At 32.1% G+C, this 22,503-nt stretch overlaps 1 protein-coding gene across 1 annotated transcript in view; it reads left to right on the forward strand.

Annotated features, from left to right (window-relative positions):
• LOC118202605 (LIM/homeobox protein Lhx9-like) overlaps positions 1-22,503 on the forward strand; it is a 111,785-nt gene that overhangs the window by 62,841 nt on the left and 26,441 nt on the right. The window contains exon 3 of the mRNA XM_035374782.2: positions 2,949-3,463. Coding sequence (XP_035230673.1) covers positions 2,949-3,463 — 515 coding nt within the window. The remainder of the gene's footprint in view (positions 1-2,948; positions 3,464-22,503) is intronic.

The following is a 22,503-nucleotide window of genomic DNA, read 5'->3' on the forward strand; positions in this document are numbered from 1 at the left end:
AGGATTAATTCTTTTTTCGTTCTTGTTTCATTTTTCATTAAATATTATTTACGAGAGGTATCGACAGATTTTGCATCGTTTGACTTCTCGCGATAGGTCGGTCATTAGAGGCGAGGATGGCTAACTTTCAGCTGCTGAGATAAACCACTATGATTCGAATTTCGCTAACTCGGAACAACACGTGTAACTTGCGGATTTTCATTAGCTTTCGAAGAATTGCTAGACGTGTAATATAAATTCGGATTAATTAAAGAACTAAAATTTCAACTGTCTGATATCGCTAATTTTGTAGATTAGCGTACAAAATTTCATTTTATCCTATGAAAAATGTCCTTAGTTAGCATGTTTAGCGTTAAGTGTAAATCATAAAAAGTGCAGCTCTTCAGGTTTGGTTTGGTTTATTTAATCATGGCGAAGCATATCTTAAAATGACTGTCAAAATGCAATTTTATTAATAATTAACGAGATTATCTTTTATGTTTATAGTTCTCAGAAGAACTGTTATTACGACTATTTTTATTAATTTATAAACATTTCTTTTTGTGCCTGTGTCTCTTGTAGTTGTATACCCTTCATTTCTAACTAAGCCTCTGTAATATTTGCATAGCGAAATGTTAAGGCGGTTATTTTTGCTGTTCAAACTAGCTCCTTGATTGGTTTGGTTTATTTAACCACGGCAAAGCACTCGAGGGCCATTTGCCTAAGAGAAGGCATGCCTTCGTAGCCGACTTTCTAAGGGAACTGGCTCGTACACTTGTTACTCGTGGGAAAAATCACGAAAACGTTCATACAGCCAGCTCGTTTGCCGGGATTCGAACCCCGGTCTGAACTACCAGTGCTCATTGTTGATAGGCCGCGATTTGTCGAAAATTCGCATTTAAAGTTTTCTACGAATTATTTACGTAATATAGAAGAATTTGTGATTTATTCACGTAAAATTATCCTGATTCATATTTCAGTCTTCCACGCTTCTTATCATTTTTTCCCCTCCTTCTTTGAGCTTTCTTTCTTTCTTTTTATTTTTCCGTTTGAATTTTCGCACTTCTTAAGGAGCATCACTGATGCTGGTTATAATTAGTACGATTAGGCCCAGTAGAATTTCTCTATAATAATTCAACCTATCCTGGAAGTTCATCGCGATATATCAGAGAAAATCTGTGCAACAAGTAAACAATGAGTAGATTCTTTTCTCCAATCGTCAGCGTATCCCAAACGTTGTAACTGCAGTTTTCTTTTTACTTTAAGATTACTGCTGAACTTCATTGGAGTGTATCATTTTATAAGCATGCAATTTATGATGAGAAGTGTTTTTTATTTTTTCTGAAGAAACAAAGTTTTACTCAAACTGCAGGGCTTAAAACTCATCATGAAGTAGGACATGGGCCGAAGTGTAAATTTTCAGCGAACGATAGACTGAATATTCCGGTACTCGAAGAACTCGTAAACTGGGTAACGTTTTTTCCCTTTCTTCTGTCTCTTGACTGGAATAAAATGAGGATTCATTTTCAGTCAGTTTGAGCAAATTCTTTCTCTTAAGCCCAACAATGACTGAGAAAATTCAAATAATGATTTCCCCCCCCCAGTCATAATGCAAGTCAGGATTTAGTGTGGAATTTATAAAAATTTTCTCTATATTCTAATGCAGAAATTTCTATGTATTCTAATGTTTTATTGGCAACAACTAATAAATTAATGTAATCGACACTTGATATAAGAAAGTTCGGGAATAATTAAATTGTTTTCAAATAATCAAAATTTCTTATAACGAATTTTCTTTAGACGAATTAAACGTTGAAAACAAATTGCATGATCATTTAAATTAATTATTTGGAATTTTACACCCTTATATTTACGTTCATATTGTTTCCACTGTCGTAAACTTGTTTTCTAGAATTCATAATTAAAGCGTTAATTCGTACCATAAAATCAGACGGTAAACACAAAAATCGCTTTTTATTTATTATTCTGTATAAGTTAGTGTTACAGGAATACTATTTGGCAGTCAGTGTTTTAATATGACTTCTGTGAAAATATAAGCTTACTGCGACATTCATTCTTCTATACGGCGTTAGAAGCAGTCCATAAGAGATCTTCGCAGAAGCATTCTACCTCAAAATCAGGGCAGAAGCTTAACAGTTAGCTAAGCAATACCTCAATCATCTATGGTACTGCAGAAGCGCTGGCTTAGCTTGTGCCTACCCTTCCTCCAAAATGTCTCACGCAGAACATTTCATCATGGAAATAAGTTTTGATGATTTTGATGTATGTAACAGCTAATGTTAGTGGTAATTTTACTAATTATTAAAAGAATTATTACATTAATAGCGGAATTTCATGGTGATATTGTGATTTAATTACACTGCCAAGTACTGAATCTCGTCTTCAGCCGAGATTGTGATTCGGCTCAAAAACTGAGAATTATCGAAACAAGATTTTGGTGGGCTTCTAATTTAATCTTTGAAGTAGCGAATAAATCTCGAACAGTCTACAAAACCGTTAGATTTTCTGAAAGCAAATCTTGAAAAACTAACTGTGCTCTCTCAGGGAAACGAACCAGAGACTTTCAGTTTACTAGCTTAATATGCTAATTATTACACCATACCATAAGGTCAAATAGAAAGAATGCTTTCAGTTCTTTAAAGTGGAACACATTTCCTAAAGTGAATTGATTCCGAGAGTGATTCATGGACAGTTTTATCAGTAGAAATGGGAAAGGAAGAAGCAGTGGTTATAATTTGACGATGACCATGATCCTTAAAATCCTGTGTATCTGAATGAAGAAACTTTATGGAAATTTTAATATTAAATTTCTTGGTGTCTTTGGTTTTGAAATCCTACATAATTTTTTTTTTATTTCCATTTAATAGAATTAAAAAATAAACGCATTCGTGAAACAATAAAAATTTATAGAATATTTATGATATTTAATTTTTTTTTTTAATCTCTAGGATGTTTTCCGTTAAACGATGCACGAGGTGCCACCTTTCCATCTCCCCGAGTGATCTGGTCATGCGTGCGAGAGAGCATGTGTACCATTTACATTGTTTCACGTGCGCCACTTGTAACAAGCCTTTAACGAAAGGCGAATACTTCGGACTTAAAGAAGATATCATATATTGTAAGGTTCATTACGAGATGCTACTGCAGTATGAAAGGCCATATCTCTGTCCACAGCCATGCTTGAAAGAAGAAGAAGATGTGACAAACTGCGAGAAGTCGAGCTCTGCGCTTGACGAAGAAAGACTCTGTCCTCACATTCGTTGCCAGAACTTCCAACAGACTTCTAATTTGCAAATACCGTGTAGTTTAGAAGTGTTTCCAAACTTCCACCAGCAGCGGACGAATGGTAGCCTCGATCTTCCTACCAGGACCGTTACGACTATTGTCAAAACACCTGGACAAAAGGGAAGGCCTCGAAAACAGAAGAGTTTTTTATCGTCGTCCCTTTTACTACCACATCGCGGTAAGTATACTTCAGTAAAAAAGTTTCCTGCTTTTTCATTTTTTTAATGCAGTTTCTAAGTTTAATATATTTATTTTTATTAAATATTAAATTTTTGCTTTGCAGTCTTCGCGACAACTTTGCATATTTCTAAGCGATGTGAATTTAAGAAAATGTGTTTTGAAATGAAAAAATTGCATGAATATGTTGACTTTTTATAGTAACTAATTTAAATTAATCTTAATATCCACTATTTTAATCTATTTGCAATTAAATTACACGTTATTTAAACATAGGGCCTCAGTATTTTTCTGATTGAACTTTTTAAAAACCATGATCTAGAGAATTCTCCACTCTTTACATCAATAAAATTTAAAGTGATGTATCTTTATAAAAATATATTAAATAACAAAATATTGTAATAAATTATTTTAACTAGTATTTTTACATATCCCTTTATATCAACTGGAGGTATATTCTGATGTGATCTTTGACTAAATTTCTTAAACTATCCTCAAAAATATGTTCACGTAATTGGTACTTCAATAAGAATTATTTCGTAAATGTCAGCAAGGTATTGCTCTGATTACAGTAAACGTTTTTTTAAATTTAACGCATTTTATTTTCCCATTCCGGATGGCTTACAAGTAAACCAAGAATTTACAAGCTAAAAGATCGATTTTTTTTTTTGTTTTTTGTCGACAATAATTTCTAAATAAGCATTATAAATCTTTATGTACGCATCGTACTTTATAATGCTAAAGAGACCTGCCTTGAAATTTACAATTATTAAAATAAAATCCCGGACAAGATACACCTGGGTTACCCTCAGCTGATCGCTATAAAGGGAGCATTTACCAACCTCGAGAAAGCGATGAAGCCTTTCGTCAATGAACAACTCTTTCCAAACAGATCTGGGATATCTCTTACGAATAGTAAGCCAGTTCTTTATTCTACAAGGCGTCACTTGTTAACCTTTACTAGTTTTTAAACGGTTTTGCTCGTGCATTAAGTTTCAAAACTTTCTGGTCTGAGCAAATATATGAGACTTGGATCAAAGGGTAGGTAGGACAGTGTCTAAATGAAGCTTAAGCAAAATTTAAAATAATTGCTGCATGGTGATCTTGAATATTAATTCACCAGGCCTTGTGATTTAACATGACCGAATTTATATAACTAAAATGAAGCGATTTTGAACTTGGTAAAGAAATAACTACGTAGGGTGGAGAATGTTATTTTGTTCTATAAGCATATTTGTTGTCTGTAAGAGAAAATTATTCATACACTTTTTATAACTGATTTATAGCTAATTTTGTCTATGGGCAGCCCAGCATTTCTTCCTGTAGTCGACTGAAAAATAATTTTTAGAAAGACTAAGAATTTTTAATGAACCGTGAAATTTTACCTCATAAAGAGTTTTCCATCAGTAGAAATGATTATCTCAATATTATTTGATAATTTATCGATTTACAGGTTATCGATTATTTTAGTTGACATCTGACATAAGGCAGTAATTTCCGAAATTCTTAAACAAAGTATTTCTTCAAATAAAATTGATGCAAATATTGATATACATACGATATTGCAAAGCTTTATATATATATTTTATATATAATTTTAAAATAAAATGTTCGCATGCTATGTTACCGTGATGAAAATATCTTAGCACTTAAGCAAAATAGTAACAGATATCCAGTCTTTAATTTTTAATTTCTAGTTTTACTTACTGAAAATTAAAATTTTTTGTGCTAGAATAATTTTGTAAAGTACATATTGTTACGAAATGTACAGGCGTGGTAAGATGACTTTCCCGCAAAGCAGTTTTAGGGTTGCCACATTGGGCGACATTTGGCGATAAAATTGGCGATATTCCATAAACTGTAGGAGAACCTTCTGGAACGAATTCTAACCGGTTTAGCCCAGAATGTTCTCGAACACAAGCGGAAAGCTATATAAACCCTGCTGATTCGCAGTCAGTTAGTGTGTGTGCCTCGTCTAGCGAGCTGATAGTCAGTCACTGAGCGAGTGTCTCGAAGTCTAGCGCCGAGTTGGTCGTCGAGTTTTGTCTTAGACTGTGCTGAGACGAGAGCTATATTCTTGGGTATCATCGAATGCATCGCGTGGAGAGTCTCGAGAGTACGTGGAGTTCCGAGAAGACCAAACAGAGTCGGAAGCTGTACTCTGGTGCTTTGCAGTGAAGCTGTCTCTACCGTTATGGCCTGCCAGGCCATAACGGTAGAGACAAGTGAAGTGACAAGTGAAGGCTGTGTCGCTGAACGTGTCAGCGTGTTTATAACAGTTCGACGACTGTAAAATGATTTGGAGCTATCTGATTAATATTAGTAAATAAAGTGCGTTTCGATACTTCATCAAGTGTCGTCGTTATTCACTCCAAATCTATGAACCCCGTACGAACTGGTGTCAGGAAGAGAAAAACGCAACAATATTATATTTTTAAGATTCGTGAGCTAATCTTTAGAATATGGTAACAGGTAGTTTGGCGATATTTTGGTAAGGCGATAAAGGTTACTATCTAGGACTTTAGCAATAATCTGAGAAGTACACAGTTCGAATCACAGATTACTTTTTCTCAGAGAAATGAGAGATCACGAAACATGTACTGTGACATTTTCCGGAAAATTCCAATGGGGGATTTTAGCTAATAAGCACTTAGAAACAATTTCGCTGCTAAAGTGCAGAATCGTCCACTCATTTGTTTGGCGCTTTTTACAAGAGTAAGAAGAATTGGATTTTTGTCAATTTTCTTTGACTTTTTAAGTGAAAATAGGTCGATATGTACATGGATAAAGTCAAGAGTGTCGCAATGCCATTTTTGTGCAATTCTGGGATGTTTTTTTAAGTGAAAATAGGTCGACGTGTACATGGATACCGTGTATCTGGAATTCTTAAAAACGCGGCAAGCAGTGGGCGATTCTACACTTTCTCCCAATTTCGCACCTAATCTTCGTCATGATTAAGCACTTTTGTTCCATAAAAGTTCTAGCATAAGCGTAATTCGGCTAGCAGATTGTTGGAAAAAATGTTGAGTTAAAAAAAAACCTTTACTTCGTGAAAACAAAATGGCGTCAAAAAAAAAAAAAAAAAAAAAAAAAAAAAAAAAAAAAAAAAACTAGCAAACTAGCAGGTTGCTGTAGCAGGGTTGGTCGCCAAAGTTTCGCAAAAGAATTGCCAAGTTACCATAATCTAAAGATTCACCGATTCGTGTTCTAAATATATTCAGTTTTGTAATGGACTTCAGCACGCTTGCCGTTTTCTTCCGAATCTATTCTTTTTAATATTAGTCCGAATTGCATTAGCACACTAATAATATGCCAGCAGGCTGCTTCAAGCCAGCCTTGAGGCCTTTTATTTCACAATATTATGTCATCCTAGGTTATCACTTCCGAGCTAATGCACTTTATATTTCCTCTAAGTATTTTTTAATCAACGATAGGTCTGTCGCTGATTAATTTTGTAAGAATATAAAATTGCTGTAACCTTGCAAGAGTATAAAATAGTACAACCCTCTTTTAAGGGGAATTTTCCTGTATCTGCGAGTGAATCATTGAAGCACGTTGTACGCGTTACCTCGGTGATGTGCACAAACTCTGAACTACAAATTAGACTCTCCGGGTAAGGCGGGAGAACTCAAAGAAGGGAGGTGGTGGTGCAAATCCAGAAGACCCTCTTCAGAATTAGTTGTCATCTTTTCCGGAGTCTAGAATCCGATTACTGTCTTCCGTTTGCCTCCAGGAATTAAATTTTATCTCAGCTCGTAAATCTCCCAAATCCGGGAACGCCGTTGCTCCTGGTCGTAATTGGGCTCTCCGAACGTTCTTCCTCCGCGTCAGCCCTTTTCCGGGGATCCGGCTTTCTTTTCCTTTTGCTTCGTGTCGTCCCCCTTTTTTGTTTTTCGGGATGTTTTCTTTGTTCTTACGCTTTCCTATTCTCCGTATTATATTCTTTTAGAGCTACTTTCTGTATTAGGAGCGAGGAGGAAAAAACTGCGCGTGTTTATGTCTCGCACGCCGCCGGTGCTTTTTGTGGAGGAAAAGGATTAACGTTCACCATCGCAGAGCTCTGAGCAAAAGTGATATAATTCATACAGAAGGTATAGACTGCGCACGTTTTTTTGCAAGATTACAATTGTTTTCAGGTTTGTTTGACTTTGCAGCCTTTTGCGAATCCCAGCGGAATGTGAGGAATAAGTGCATTTAACGCTTACTTTTATAGCAGTTACGAATTATAAATGATCGTACGAGAAAGAAATCGTTCTTTAAATGCATAGGGTAGTTCCATATTTAAGCTTTTGAATAACACTTCGATCTATTTATTTTTGAATTAAATCGAATTTTTTTCTTTTAGTATTTATTTACAAAGCACTAGGAACATTTGTTGCATGAAGTAAGTTAAAGCGAGTAATTTTAGCCTAAGAATTCCTATCATTTGGTCTCGATATTTCTTTTGTGAAATCTAAGCCAGACTTAAAGCAAGTAATTAACGCTGTCCGTTTACACGATTCAGTTAGTGGCGCTTAAACTGCGCTTTATATATATATATATATATATATATATATATATCAAGCAAAGCAGTAATAACAATTTTTGAAAAACCAATTTTGGTCAAGAAAACATCTTGCGCAATATGCTGCAAAATAAGTAAAAAATAAAAATTGTAGAAAGCTCGCCTAAAAGTTACCAAGAGCTGCTGCTCCAAAAGGTTTAAGACGTTTTCAAAAATTAATACACATGAAAAGCAAATCATTAGACATGTAAAACATAAATACAATAAAATTAAAAAAAACAGAAAAAGTTAAAAAGTAAGCGGAAAATGGTAAATTAGCCCAATTCGACATCCAAACAGGCTTTTCAAGGGAAATTTCATTTATTTGAACGTCGAATCAAGCTAACCCCATTACGCGTTTCGCCGAAACAGACAATTGAAACTTTTTCGCTAAAAAATTTTTTTGACAAAGTGTCTTGGAAATTTTAATAGTCTCAATTCTCTGTTCCAATTTCCCGACGCGTCCGCTCAGAATGACACATTAAGGTGTTAAAATATGTTAATCAAAATCAAACTTTCTAAATCTAGTCTAAAATTAAAATCAAAACGAAATAAATAGCGATGAGCTATTAGTCCTAAAAATACAAATACATTCGGGCTGGGCCTGCAAGCTTAAAGATTAACAATTTTATTTTTAAAAAATAGATTTTATAAAACTGTAAGAAAACCTGTAGTTAATAATCAATATAAAATAAAATAAAATTGAGAAAAGAACAACTCAGTGGGTCTTGCTAAGACCAAGAAAAAGTTGTAACAAAAGAAACAAAAAACTGACTTTTGGCGATGTAAAGCTGTCCCTCTGAAAACATGCAGAAAAATGGCTGCTAACTTCTAGCGTCTTATTTTGGATGACGTACGTAGGGGGGAGCGAAGTGTTATATATAATACTTGCTTCACATGTTAGGGGAAGTACAGTGTGTGATACTTTGTAAAAGTGCTAATGGATATATACGTCAGCAGTGTGAATACCATTCAGTTTTTCTTTGTGCATCTAGTTATGCAATTATTTAAACAAATACTATACAAAACACGCATTTTCTAGAGCAGGCAATTAATAGATTTTGCAGTAAAGAAAACCAATAGTTGGCTTAAAGTTTAACGAATATGTACTAATGTAAGCAAGAAAACAGAATAAATTACTAGCCTATCACCTTTCTGGCATATATGTGTGTACGCAGTGGAGAATAGTGTTTGGTTGACGTTACATCGCATTTAGGTTTTCGGAGACAGTAACGTTTCTTTTTAAATTAAAAAAAAAATCAGGGTCGTGAAACCTTTAAAGTGCATAAACTAGACCATAATTTTGACTTCTTCCCTTAATTCAGCATACTCTAAATTAATGTAGATTAAAGTAACCAGTTTAGGGTATAAGGTATTTCTCTCACCTTCTTGGCGTGGCTTCGTGGTGTAGTGGTCAGCACACTGAGCCGGTATTTCAGAGGTCCGTGGTTCGATTCCCGGCGAAGGCGATTGCTAGTTTTTCATCTCTCTTGCTTCCAAAACATCCTAATGTCTCTACAGTGGAGCCCGAACTAAAAGGGTGTTGGATGAGGTTTCTTCACACCCAGGATTTGGCGAATGGGTCCTCTAGGGTCCTCTAAAAACCCCAGTCGCCCTTTAAAAGGGGAAATTTAGAAGGTATATCTCCCGCCTTCTTGGCGCGCCTTCGTGGTTTAGTGGTTCTGCACGCTGGGCCGGTATTTCAGAGGTCCGTGGTTCGATTCCCGGCGAAGGCGATTGCTAATTTTTCATCTCTCTTGCTTCCAAAACATCCTAATGTGTCTACAAGGGCATTAGTAACTTATCTTTCCAATTTTAGTGTCTTATCTAATTTCATTTCACTAACTAAGGTTATACTTGGTCTGATACTTGAACGTTTAGTACTACAACTCCACTCGACAAGTAGCGAGTTATTATTATGTCTAAAATTGTACGAAAAAGACTTGCGAAGGTTTTAAACAACCTTTTTATTGAAATGAACTTTTAACATAACATAAAGGGCACGGCTGTTACGACAGGTAACCACTACTTCTGGCGATGCAAGTTGAATAACAACAGTCAAATAAATTGAAACATTGATCAATAGTCTAAGATGGTCCAGGCAATAACTGAGGTACCGACTAGTCGAAAGTAAGTTTACAGCAAACGACTGCGAAAGGATGCTAGAAGCCCAGATAATTACATTTCGACAGAGCTGGCAGAAGTCTAATAACGTTACGCGAATGCCAGAAATTCTCTCTTTCTCCGACTAAGATCCGAAAGCCCTCAGCTTATATAGTCTAAAAGCTAATTTGCACTCTGGGGAGGACTATGGAAAGTTAAAGTAAAGTCAAAATCATAATCATAATCATTCTAGTTGGTTTAACATAAGAACCTTTCAAAGTGAATAAAAGAAATAGTTAATTAAAATAATATAAATAAGAAATTAAAATAAAATGTAAAAGAAGTATTTAATCACTAAATAACTAACTCCAGCAAGCAGATTTAAAAAGTATTGATTAAGTAACAGGAATAAAAAATAATAAATATGTAAATGGTAGAATGCTTTCGAAAAATAGTTTTAGGAAAATGAGAATAAATAACGTGTTCTGCTAATTCACAGAATTCTTCAGAAATGCATTATCTGATGTCTTTATCCTTAAAAGTAAGGCCTAGGTATTTCTGATTTAAAAAATTCAGCCAAAATATGATTCACCTTGCCCTTCCAAATAAAAAAAAAAAAAAAAGAAAGGAAGGAAGGATTATTCATTCATACTAGGACAAGATGATTTACATTTAATGTTGTTGTACAAAGATGCTATTTAAAAGATAGAAAGAATCTTTAGGCTATCTTCACTAAAATGTCCAAAACAGAGATCATGGTATTTGTTGTGGGACAATTTAGAGCACGCTTAATAATGTTTATGCTTTTGAATTAACCTCTCTTCATAGACACTCCTTAAAGGTGTCTTTCTTAACATCTTGACTACGACATCAGCACATAAAACAGTGTCGTACTTTTAAGGATATTTACAAAATCCTGTCTGACTAAATCCACAGACACTACTAGTTCTGAGGATGTTAAGATTTTTTATCTACTATGAAAATCGGGTTAATAGAGTGTTTATACAATGTAACAAACATGGTCATTTTTAAATATTCAACATTTCCTTGCTCTTAATAGTAGCAATAATGTTTATTATTAGGGTAAGTAGTTTTTGAAATAGGTCTTCTGTGCAGCTTAATAATAATAAGATTATTATTATTAAGCTGCACAGAAGACCTATTTAGTGTGTTAAAAACTTTGTGTGTGACCTATTTAGTGTGTGAACTAATTAGTGTGTTAAAAAGTTATTCGCAGAATTTATAAGCTTTGAAATTGCCGTTTAACTCACTGATTTATGTATATATGAGTTCACAGTTCTTGTTACAGAATATTTGATTTGGAGTATTTACTGGACTTGCTCCATCTAAACTTTCAATTTAACAATTAAAAATTCCAATTTGACACAGTGAAAAGTATGCTCTTGATATTAAGATGGAACCACCCGAATCATAATAATAGTTTTTATAATTTAAATTTTATTTATGTCTTATATTTCAACTTTTGTTACGACTAAGCTTAGTTCTATTTATTGTTCTAAGCGTATTATAGTTTTTTATCCTTACAGTTTTCAAATCATATCGTATTAAAAAGTCAGACTAACTTTCATTAGTAACTTTCTTCATTCATTCATTCTTTTCACTAATAACTCTCGATGATGATAACTTTCTGTTTGAGAGTTAACTTTGAGAACTTATTTGAATAACTACGGAGCCTCGAATTTTGATTCAGTGTTTTACAATAAAAAGTATGACTTAACATTAATTAACCAGTAATTTATGCTTTTAGTGATAAAGTATAGCAATTAAGAATTCGTACGATTCGGCCTTACTCAAAATTGCTTAGTAAGGACAATTCATCCGTTTTTGTCTTAAATCAGCTCCGTTTTCACGTTTACTTGGCCTTTTATTAAAGGTATACATTCTTAAGCCACTCAAAGTCACAATTAAGTGTTGGGTTTTGATTTTAAAATATTCTGCAAATTAACCAATCTTAAGGTTGAGATCAATGTAAAGACCAGTGGTAAGGTTGTACGTTTAGTTTTCGTGGTGATTTTTAATTCTTCTTTGTAATGTAAAAGGTAAAATATTTTTTGATATACGGTGGAAAAAAAAAATTATTTTTTATGTAATCCGTTAATGAGCCAGGGTTTTTAAAAGCCGAAGTTGGTTTTATCGACACTTTGAAACAGCTCTTTAATCTTCATCTCTACATTTATGTTTTGAATTCGAAGATCGAGCCTGAAGTTAGGAAAAGCTCCCGTTTGGTTAGCTGTTGCCTTTCTTTCAGATTGAAAGCTAATATTTTAAAGTTTTCAACTATTTCAAGTCAGCGTAATTTATACTGTCATAATTTTGTGTCTTGTATATTCTATGGTGGCTTTTATAAATTCTTAATTCCACTAAAGAATATGACCCTAACTCAAAGCAGTATTCCTTCTCCACGTGATCGGGTTGCTTTCTTTATGCACTTCTGGATGAAATTATGAACAGTAAGTTATTTGATTTCGTTATCTGGTTAGGTGATTTCTTAATGATGTTTTGCCTTAGAATGTAAAAAAAAAAAAAAAAAAAAAAAAAAGAGCTCATTGAATAATGATTTTCCAGTTTAGCGTAAACATAGTATTTGTTTATTTTGTTACCTCATATTTTGCATTATACAAATCATTTTGATAGGTGCTAGGTACCGTGTGATAGTGCGTAACAGCTTGGGACATGATTTATTATTAATACTACTATATTATTATTAATATTACTATACAAGTTATTAAGTTCTCAGTAGTTTTTATTAATGCGCGAGCATGATATTTAGTGAATTCAGAGAATATATAGTTTGTTTACAGTGGAATATATATATATATAAACTAAGTCGTCGTCGCACCACGAGTCATACAGTGCTAGCTGGACGTTTTAACGACTTGCACCATAGAGAAATACGGTTATTTCTTATATCCCCATTTAAACGGCGACTGAGGAGAGGCACGAGATCCATAAATCCCATGTTTGGTGATGGATTATTATCCCTCCCCTTTATATTTAAGTTGAGACGCCCTTATAGATACTACTAAACATTTCGAGTCAGAAAACATGAAAAATGTTTTGTGTCGTTGTTCGAACAACGGATCTTCGAATGCTAGTTGGTTGTGCTAAGCATTTACGCCACAATAGCACGCGCGAAGACCACGTTAATTTGCATATTATAAACTCGAAATCTTCTTTTCTTGAGCCCAGATCAATAGACAGCAAATGATTATCCTGTTTTAATGCCTCACCTAAAGTTCTTCATATTCACAGCGAGTGTGAAGAAAGAGGAGTGAAGAAACATAACACAGAATTTCTCAGAATTCATTAATAAATATTGATATTTATTATTAAATATTGATAATTATTATTAAATATTTATTTTTGTTATTCTTGACTTGCTTTAGCTTTCCGTCATTCAAAAACTTGATATCACAGAAAATACCATTTTTGTATTTGTTTCATTAATTTAAGAAATTGTAAACTGGAAAACAGATAGCGTTTGCTTTAATTTTTCCTTTCTTTTTTTCTTACAAATTTTATGTTATTTCGATATTTAACCAACTGAATGAACATTTTCATTCTTGAAACGGGTGAAGCGATGTGGTTTGGGTGGAGTTTTTTTATGTTTGTAATTTATTTTAACTCCGAGTGGAACATTGATGGATTAATTTCCGTTTCAGAAAAACTCAGCTCTTAGAAATAGGAATCTTTAAAATTTTCGTTTAATTTACATATCGTAAGTAAATGTGAATAAATAATTCCGTTAATAAAAAATTTCGATTTAATTTTTTGATTCCCTCTCGTGTCTAGAAACATTGATTGATTGAGTTGAAACGAACACTGAACATTGATTGATAATTTTCAAAATGTACCTACTTGTTGACGTAGCAGATTCCATGCCATAAAGTCAATGTAGTGTGATAATTCTAGTGAAAAGTATTCGGTTATTTTTTTTCGCTTTCGTGGAGAGAAAGAGACTTGCCAGAATCAGATATGTTAATGCGAAAAGCTTGCTACGGCACGCATAAGAATAATGGGAAGATACAGCGGTAATTCAGAATCCAGTCTAAATTATACATTCTGTCTGATATATATCTGCCAATCGTTGCTTTCCGACGGTTGTTAAGAAAATAGGGCTCGATATCTACGTATGTGTATTATGCTAAAGTGTGTAAGTTTCTTACATTATTATCTTTTATCCCTCATACTACTGTAATAGCAATTCCAAATTTGCATTTCAAGAACTAGAATCAGATTTTGTCCAATGTCTATGTACGAAAATATCAATGCGAAAAATCTACCTTCTTGCCCGCTGGCCGAATTTCTTGTTTTTAAGTAGAAACTCTAATTTTAATTGTAAAATTTATCTTTTAATTGTTGTAATTGTATTTGATGTTTTATGTTTTACTATATCTTTCAATTTAATAAAGTATTTAGTGGTCTTATGTGTTTTTGCCTTGCCGCGAAGTGGCAATTGAATTAATTGAATGAGAAATCTATTCCTAATGAAATACGAGGAAATAAGTTAAAATGAAATGCAGCAAAAAATGCGTATAATTTAATATTCCGTACAAAGAAGTCATGTAGTGTACACATCAGATTTTTTTAGAAGGAATGAATTTTTTCAGAATAATTTCGGAAGTAAATTTTCTTTTAGAAAATCTGGAAAAAAGAAGTCTGCACTGCGTAGACATTTCTTAGTTGTAATATTAAAGCACATTCGTAATGATGCAATTTATACGTTTTTAATACTCTTTTAGACCAGTTTGAATTATCTTGCCATTTATTGTATCTTATCGGTCATTTACTGAGTTTTATATGCTTGTGTGATGGAATTTCCATTTTTAAGGCTTAGTGCCCAAAATGTTATTTTATTTATTTGGAGGACTTGCTGCAATTATTATTATTATTATTATTATTATTATTTTGCATTCTAATGTCGGCAATTTATTTTATATTTTAAAAAAAATTGAAGCTCGTTATTTTTTGGGGGGACACACTGCCAAATTACTTCTTACTTTATTCAATTATTATTTTATCCACTCTGCTAAAAAGGAATTGCTTTGGAGGCTTTGTTTTTACAGATCTATGCACATTTATGGTTGGATTTTAGTTAAAGTAGATAGATAATATATAGATATACGAGTAGCTGTAATTTGTTCTATAATTTTTATATTAAATTTTCATGAACATTTATTATTGCTTCTGTTTTCGTATATTTGACAAGTCACGTAGTTATGGGGCACAGAACTATTTACAGTTATTAATTGATTTTTTTTTTCAAATTTTACACTGAACTCAGAAACATGACTGGAAATTGCCAATTTTGTGTCATGCGTTCTCTCCCGCACAGTCTAAAAGCACAATAATTGACAATTTTTATTATTAGTGGGTTTTTTAAACTATTCTTCACCGGTTAACACTATTCCCGTGTTTTACTTTTTTAACTTCTCTAGATTTCCATATTTGATTTATATTATGCTATTTATTTAACTGTCCACCTACATTATATATATATATATATATATATATCCAGTGATGTAAAAATCTGATGCAATACTATGAATCTTATGTATATTCACATTTTGTAAGTTACTAGCCGGCTACATCCAAAGCAATATTTATGAGTTCTATGTACTGGAAAACTGAAAATAAAATGAACTATTAATTTAATGTGCTGTATACAACGTTGCTAATTGCGACCAAAGCAAAATTTATGAGTTCTATGCACACTTGAAAAGAAAGTGCATAAAAGCATTTCCATATGAATGAAGCATTTCAATATGAAGTCGGTTCATTCTTTCCAAGCAACAACCAATTTGTAAGTATTTTTTTGTTGCCAAACCAAGAAACAAAAACTTTGGACACTTCAGGTTAATACGTATACGTTTAACTTCACGATTTAAATATAATGTAAAATAAAAACTTTTTCTCAATATCAATAAAAGAATAAACGTGTTAATTATCTTAATCTGAAACAAAAAAGTTGCCAACAGCAACTACTTATTTAAAATGCTGACGTTAACGAAACGTTTTCAACATACAGTGATGTCACATGAAATTTCGTGCTTTCTTCAACGTCAGAACATGACCTCGTACAAGAACAATATGTTTAATGTTTGGCAATGCTATTTTTTTTTCATATTCTGTAAAACGTACAATTTTTTATTAAAAAACTCTACAATTTGAAAGCAATCAGTGGCTTTTCGAAATAAAGCAGATTTTTATCTCCAGCCTGCGAGACTGTCGCCCCTCGGAAAAATTAGGCCGAAAATTAATGTTTTCAGAGTTTTTAATTAATATCTTGGCTGATTAATGTCGGACGAAGATCAGAATGGTGGAAATAGTTTTTGGAATCCGAGGGGGGGGTGTACCTCTCTCAGAACTCTTCCCGCCGTTCCGGAGGAGTTTATGCCGCAAAAAACAAACAGACGCGCAGAGGTTTTTAATAGTATAGCTTTTTTTATCTGCAGTGAAATTTATTTCTGTACTGCGACGTATAATACATATTGCGTTCTTCAGTGTTTTTTAGAAATTTTTCTTTCCCTGCAGTTTTTAATTTTAATGTATGGAGACAATCATATACACAGTGCACCAGTTTTACTTCGAAATCCATTTATTCCGGTTTCCGGTATATCTAGAATTTTAATTATCTGAATTGCCTTTACCAAGGCAAGGAAAAGTAAGTTTGCTAAGTGGTCAGAAAGTTTTCTGTTGACTAAAACTACATATAACTTGTCAACATATAAAATGGTATTATGTTATAATGCATGCTTTGTTTTTTTTTTGGGGGGGAGGCAATAAATTGTTTAATATGAATGTATAACATAATTGGAGTGTTTCGGTATATTTTAGCCTGAAAATATTAATGAATCTGTTTTGTGTTGCATATGAAATTTGTTGTTCTTCGTTTACTTCACTGATTAGTCGTAACAAACGCTTCTTTTCTAAAATTTAACAGTACCATGGCAATTTTTTTTCCCACGGAAGTAAATTTTCTCATATAATATGCAGTGTAACTTCACTTCATTACCTTTTATTGTCATGACTATTTTTAGTGCGTAATTTTTAATCTTTCCATTAAAATTCCAAATTTCTTATTGACTGTAAGAAATTAATAATTGTTAATATTAGTACTTTATTATTTTGCGAAAATAATATTTTTAATTAATAATTTTGCAAAAGTAATATTTTAATTCATTTTTAGTTGAACAAAAGTAAACTGAGTATTTTTTTTTTAACGGAGACAAAATTTTTTTGCTTCGTTCTCTCGCAGAAGAATTATTTTTTTTTTTTTAAATTTTAAGTCTTATACTTAATTTTTGCTGCTTTGTATTCAATTTACCTTTACTTTATTTAGTATATCTTCTATGCTGTTTACGAAAATAAACATATTTTGTTATGTGGTGTTATTGTTTTAACAATAACACCACATAACAAAATATTTTTAAGTGTTTTGTTTTTTAAGAAGTGGTGTTATTGTTTTAACTACGTCGATTTTGAAAGTCCGGAAAAAGAAAGATTGTTGCCTTTTTATTTGCAAAATAACATAACTGTTAATAGTATCGCTTGTAAGCGATATATCTATCGTTCCTCGTTTGTAAGTAAAAAAATACACAGTTACGTGAAAAGTAAATAAGCTTTTTCGTTATTAATTAAATGCACCGTTTCATACGGTGTTGATTTATGACAGAATAATACCGCAACAATATTTTGTCTACTGCTGCCATTGCTATTTGGAAACAGCTCATTTTAAATATTTACTTTTATGGTCTGTATTTCCAGTTTCTGGCGTTTAAATCTTAAAACAGAAGATTTACCATAACTGAAAACTCTTTCAAGTGTTAAACGAAATCTCAATATAAATTTTTTACTTTTTTATTGCTTCTTATAGTTTATTAATCTAAATTTTACTTTTCTTTATAAGAAAATTAATTTCCCCCCTTTTTTCTTACTCCTTAAAAGAGTTTTAAACTATTTGTTGAAGTATTATACTGTAACGTGAAGTTTTCAGATTGAAAGTTATTTTATTCCCCTGACAATACACATAAATGAAAAAAGCTATCTTTGAGAAACTAAATTGTCGCTAATTCAAGAATAATAATAGTAATGGAAAAGTGCTTACCTTTAAGAGCTTATTGCAGTAGGTTGCCGATCAATCAGCCTATATGGGACAACTTATCTTATGCCACATAAACGAATGTTTGATTAATTCTAGAAAAATATAGAAAATAATAGCTACAGGTTATATATAAACTCTGTTAAAAAGTTTTGTAAGGTATTTTATGTTAATTATTTAAATATTATGATTTAATCTTTACTATAACTTCTCCATTTCGAAGTTCTCACCATGATGAAAATTAGTATTGATATGTATTGGATGCCTGCAGTTTATTTTCTATTGCTCTACTCTAGCAGTTTATATTTTGGGCTTAGCCATTTTGCTAGCCGACTTTAATATGCCCGATTAAAGTTTCGAGCCAGCTTAAGTAGTCCGATCTGTGTAGTCTCCGACTCGATACTGTTAATTTGAAATTTTAGTTATGTTATTTTAATACCCGCAAGTGACGGAGTTTATTTGTACGCATAAATTGTGCTTTCTATTCATAAAACTTTCTTAAATCTTTGTTATAATATTTCAGACGGAGCGATCATTCGCTTCTTAGTCTAATAGGGGGTTAAATTATTTTAAGTGAATACCACACAGTTAGGACTCTGTAGGTAAGTGGTTCTCAACCTGTTTCGCCTCTTTGACCATCTCTAGAAGATCATCCCCCTTCCTTCCGCATATATGTATTTTATAGCATATGTAAAATACATATATGCATTTATATAGATTTAAATTATTTTTTAATGTATTGTATAAATTAAACAAAAATATAGAAAATATTGATACATACCAAAACTTAAATAAAATATTTTTTTTAATTAACTAATAAAGCTAAATGCTAAAATAAAAGCTGAAAATAAAAGGCTGACCACTTTCATCCCTGAAACACGAAATGACTCCTGCGGAAAATTTCCCCTTGATTGAAAACCCTTGCTATAGATTATGCATATATATATATATATATGTTGTATGAACTTAAATCCATTTAGTGCGAATATAAGTTGTTATTACTTGCGCAATTGCTGCAAAGTTAGTTAATAATAATTTATTTCCTAAACAGTATTGATTAATTGATTATATTATCTCCTAAGTTTAATTAAAGTAGAATTATTTTAAAAGTGTGCATCCATACTGGTAAGTTATATTTTGAAAGATGTTTTGAAGTAATTTGAAAGCAAAATGTTAATAATGTTTTAATGGGGACTGGAGTTAAATCATCACGAGGAATAATATTACAATTGTAAAAGTAAAAATTAAAACATGTAATTATTGTCATTGATCGGAAATTAGTTGACTTTTCAAGGGGAACAAACCAACTCCCGTTCAATGATCAATAATTGATAAAAATACGTAAATATGAAAGTGTTTCGTCTTTACTCGAGTTATAAGTTAAAGCCAAACCGGCAATTCTAGTCAGGCCAAATATTTCCGCGAATAGTTGTTACTCAAAGAACTGATTCTCATGAAGCATTTTAGTCAATTCAATTTGGAGTAAAAATCAATTACTGTAGAGAAATCTTGTAAAACTCGAGTAATCGTCCCCGACACTATCATCTTTATGTATTTGAGTACTATATTATTTGTAGAAATTAAACATTGGAAATTGTCATTATGAAATCGAAATCAAAGTAAAGTTGAAATAAACATAGAAGATTATAAAAAAGATAAATAATGCAAACTTTGCAAAAACAAATCAAAGAGAACATAAAAATAATATAAAAATAATATAAAAATAAAATAGAAAATAATATAAATAAGATCAGTGAATGTACATGAAGATATAAAGGCCAGAAAGATATTAAGTAACTTACATTCTTTCTAGTGGGGGAGTTGGCAGTGTGTTCTCTTCCTGTCTGACTCAGAAGTGAAGTATAGGGTGTCCGAAAATTCTTAGCGGCAGTAGGGGCTTTGAATTATATCAGTCGGTAAGACTTGGTTGAAGAAATTTATGGTAGTGGGTGGGACTTTGAATTCTTGAGGGATGTATTTTGTGGAGTTCTTATCTGAGAGAGACCGTCTGTTAAGATTTTTTTAAAAATACTAGTGAATGGAAATTAATTAATTTCTGGCTAATTGTCGTGTCGCAATGATTAAGAATTTAAGAAAGGAAAAAGGCATTTTCGCTATCCAAGAGCTAGTAGACAGTCTAAAGGCAGGAAATAGGCCCATTTTTTTAGTAACAGTATAGTAACAGTATATGTCTGAAGACAATTAGCTTTTTACAATATATACAATTGAGTAATTACACTATATACAAATATTTCAACTGACAGTCATCCAACTTATACCGCCTTCTCAGGTTTAGGAATATTATTTTTCAATTCAACTTAAAAAAATCTGTAAATTTATTTTCAATGATTGTAACACTAATCATAACTATTGCTGGATCATTCATAATAACACTCCTGTCATTAATACCATTCATACCATTAACATCCAAAACATTAACTGCTATGATTTTGAAAACTTATATACCTCACTTCCTCTAGAAGAAATCTATACCAGTCTACTTGATCTACCAAAACTTTTCCCGAATATACTCAATATCATGACTCTTGACAAATGGAAAACCTACCTAAACTGCACACTTTTTCATAACTACATCAAGTTTCAAAATCAACTTTTTAAACAAGTCAGAGGATTGCCAATGGGCTTACATTCCAGCACCTCGATCTGTAATATCTTTTTATTTGTCAAAGAATTTAACTTCCAAAAAAATCTACAACCACAAGAGTTAAATTACTACAAACACACCTACAGATTTATTGATGACCTTATTACAATTAATAATTTTGGTAAAATTGAAAACTCCGACATTTATCCGAATTGTCTTAAACTTAATAAAACTAATAATTCACAAAATAGCATAGACTTTCTAGATCTTCAAATCATTAACTACAAAAAAATTTTACTTTTTGACAAAACAAGAAACTTCAATTTCAATACTAACAAATTAATAAATTGGAACTCCAACATATCCAAAAATGTAATTAACAATACTATAATTAATCAAATACAACGAATTAAAACTATATGCACAGATACAATAGATTTACAACGCGAAATTTTGATCCTTATCAAAATTCTCAAAAATAATCTAATTCCCTTTCAATTTATCAACCATTGCCTTAAAAGAGCAGGCGTTAAATACTCACTCTAAATCATTTAACTGATAGGGATATGATAATTTATTCCTAAACCTGAGAAGGCGGTATAAGTTGGATGACTGTCAGTTGAAATATTTGTATATAGTGTAATTACTCAATTGTATATATTGTAAAAAGCTAATTGTCTTCAGACATATACTGTTACTATACTGTTACTAAAAAAATGGGCCTATTTCCTGCCTTTAGACTGTCTACTAGCTCTTGGATAGCGAAAATGCCTTTTTCCTTTCTTAAATTCTTAATCATTGCGACACGACAATTAGCCAGAAATTAATTAATTTCCATTCACTAGTATTTTTAAAAAAATCTTAACAGACGGTCTCTCTCAGATAAGAACTCCACAAAATACATCCCTCAAGAATTCAAAGTCCCACCCACTACCATAAATTTCTTCAACCAAGTCTTACCGACTGATATAATTCAAAGCCCCTACTGCCGCTAAGAATTTTCGGACACCCTATACTTCACTTCTGAGTCAGACAGGAAGAGAACACACTGCCAACTCCCCCACTAGAAAGAATGTAAGTTACTTAATATCTTTCTGGCCTTTATATCTTCATGTACATTCACTGATCTTATTTATATTATTTTCTATTTTATTTTTATATTATTTTTATGTTCTCTTTGATTTGTTTTTGCAAAGTTTGCATTATTTATCTTTTTTATAATCTTCTATGTTTATTTCAACTTTACTTTGATTTCGATTTCATAATGACAATTTCCAATGTTTAATTTCTACAAATAATATAGTACTCAAATACATAAAGATGATAGTGTCGGGGACGATTACTCGAGTTTTACAAGATTTCTCTACAGTAATTGATTTTTACTCCAAATTGAATTGACTAAAATGCTTCATGAGAATCAGTTCTTTGAGTAACAACTATTCGCGGAAATATTTGGCCTGACTAGAATTGCCGGTTTGGCTTTAACTTATAACTCGAGTAAAGACGAAACACTTTCATATTTACGTATTTTTATCAATTATTGATCATTGAACGGGAGTTGGTTTGTTCCCCTTGAAAAGTCAACTAATTTCCGATCAATGACAATAATTACATGTTTTAATTTTTACTTTTACAATTGTAATATTATTCCTCGTGATGATTTAACTC

Source organism: Stegodyphus dumicola, chromosome 9 (assembly GCF_044657685.1).
Source record: "Stegodyphus dumicola isolate Sdum_Otavi_A_Nest chromosome 9, ASM4465768v1".
NCBI lineage: Eukaryota > Metazoa > Arthropoda > Arachnida > Araneae > Eresidae > Stegodyphus > Stegodyphus dumicola.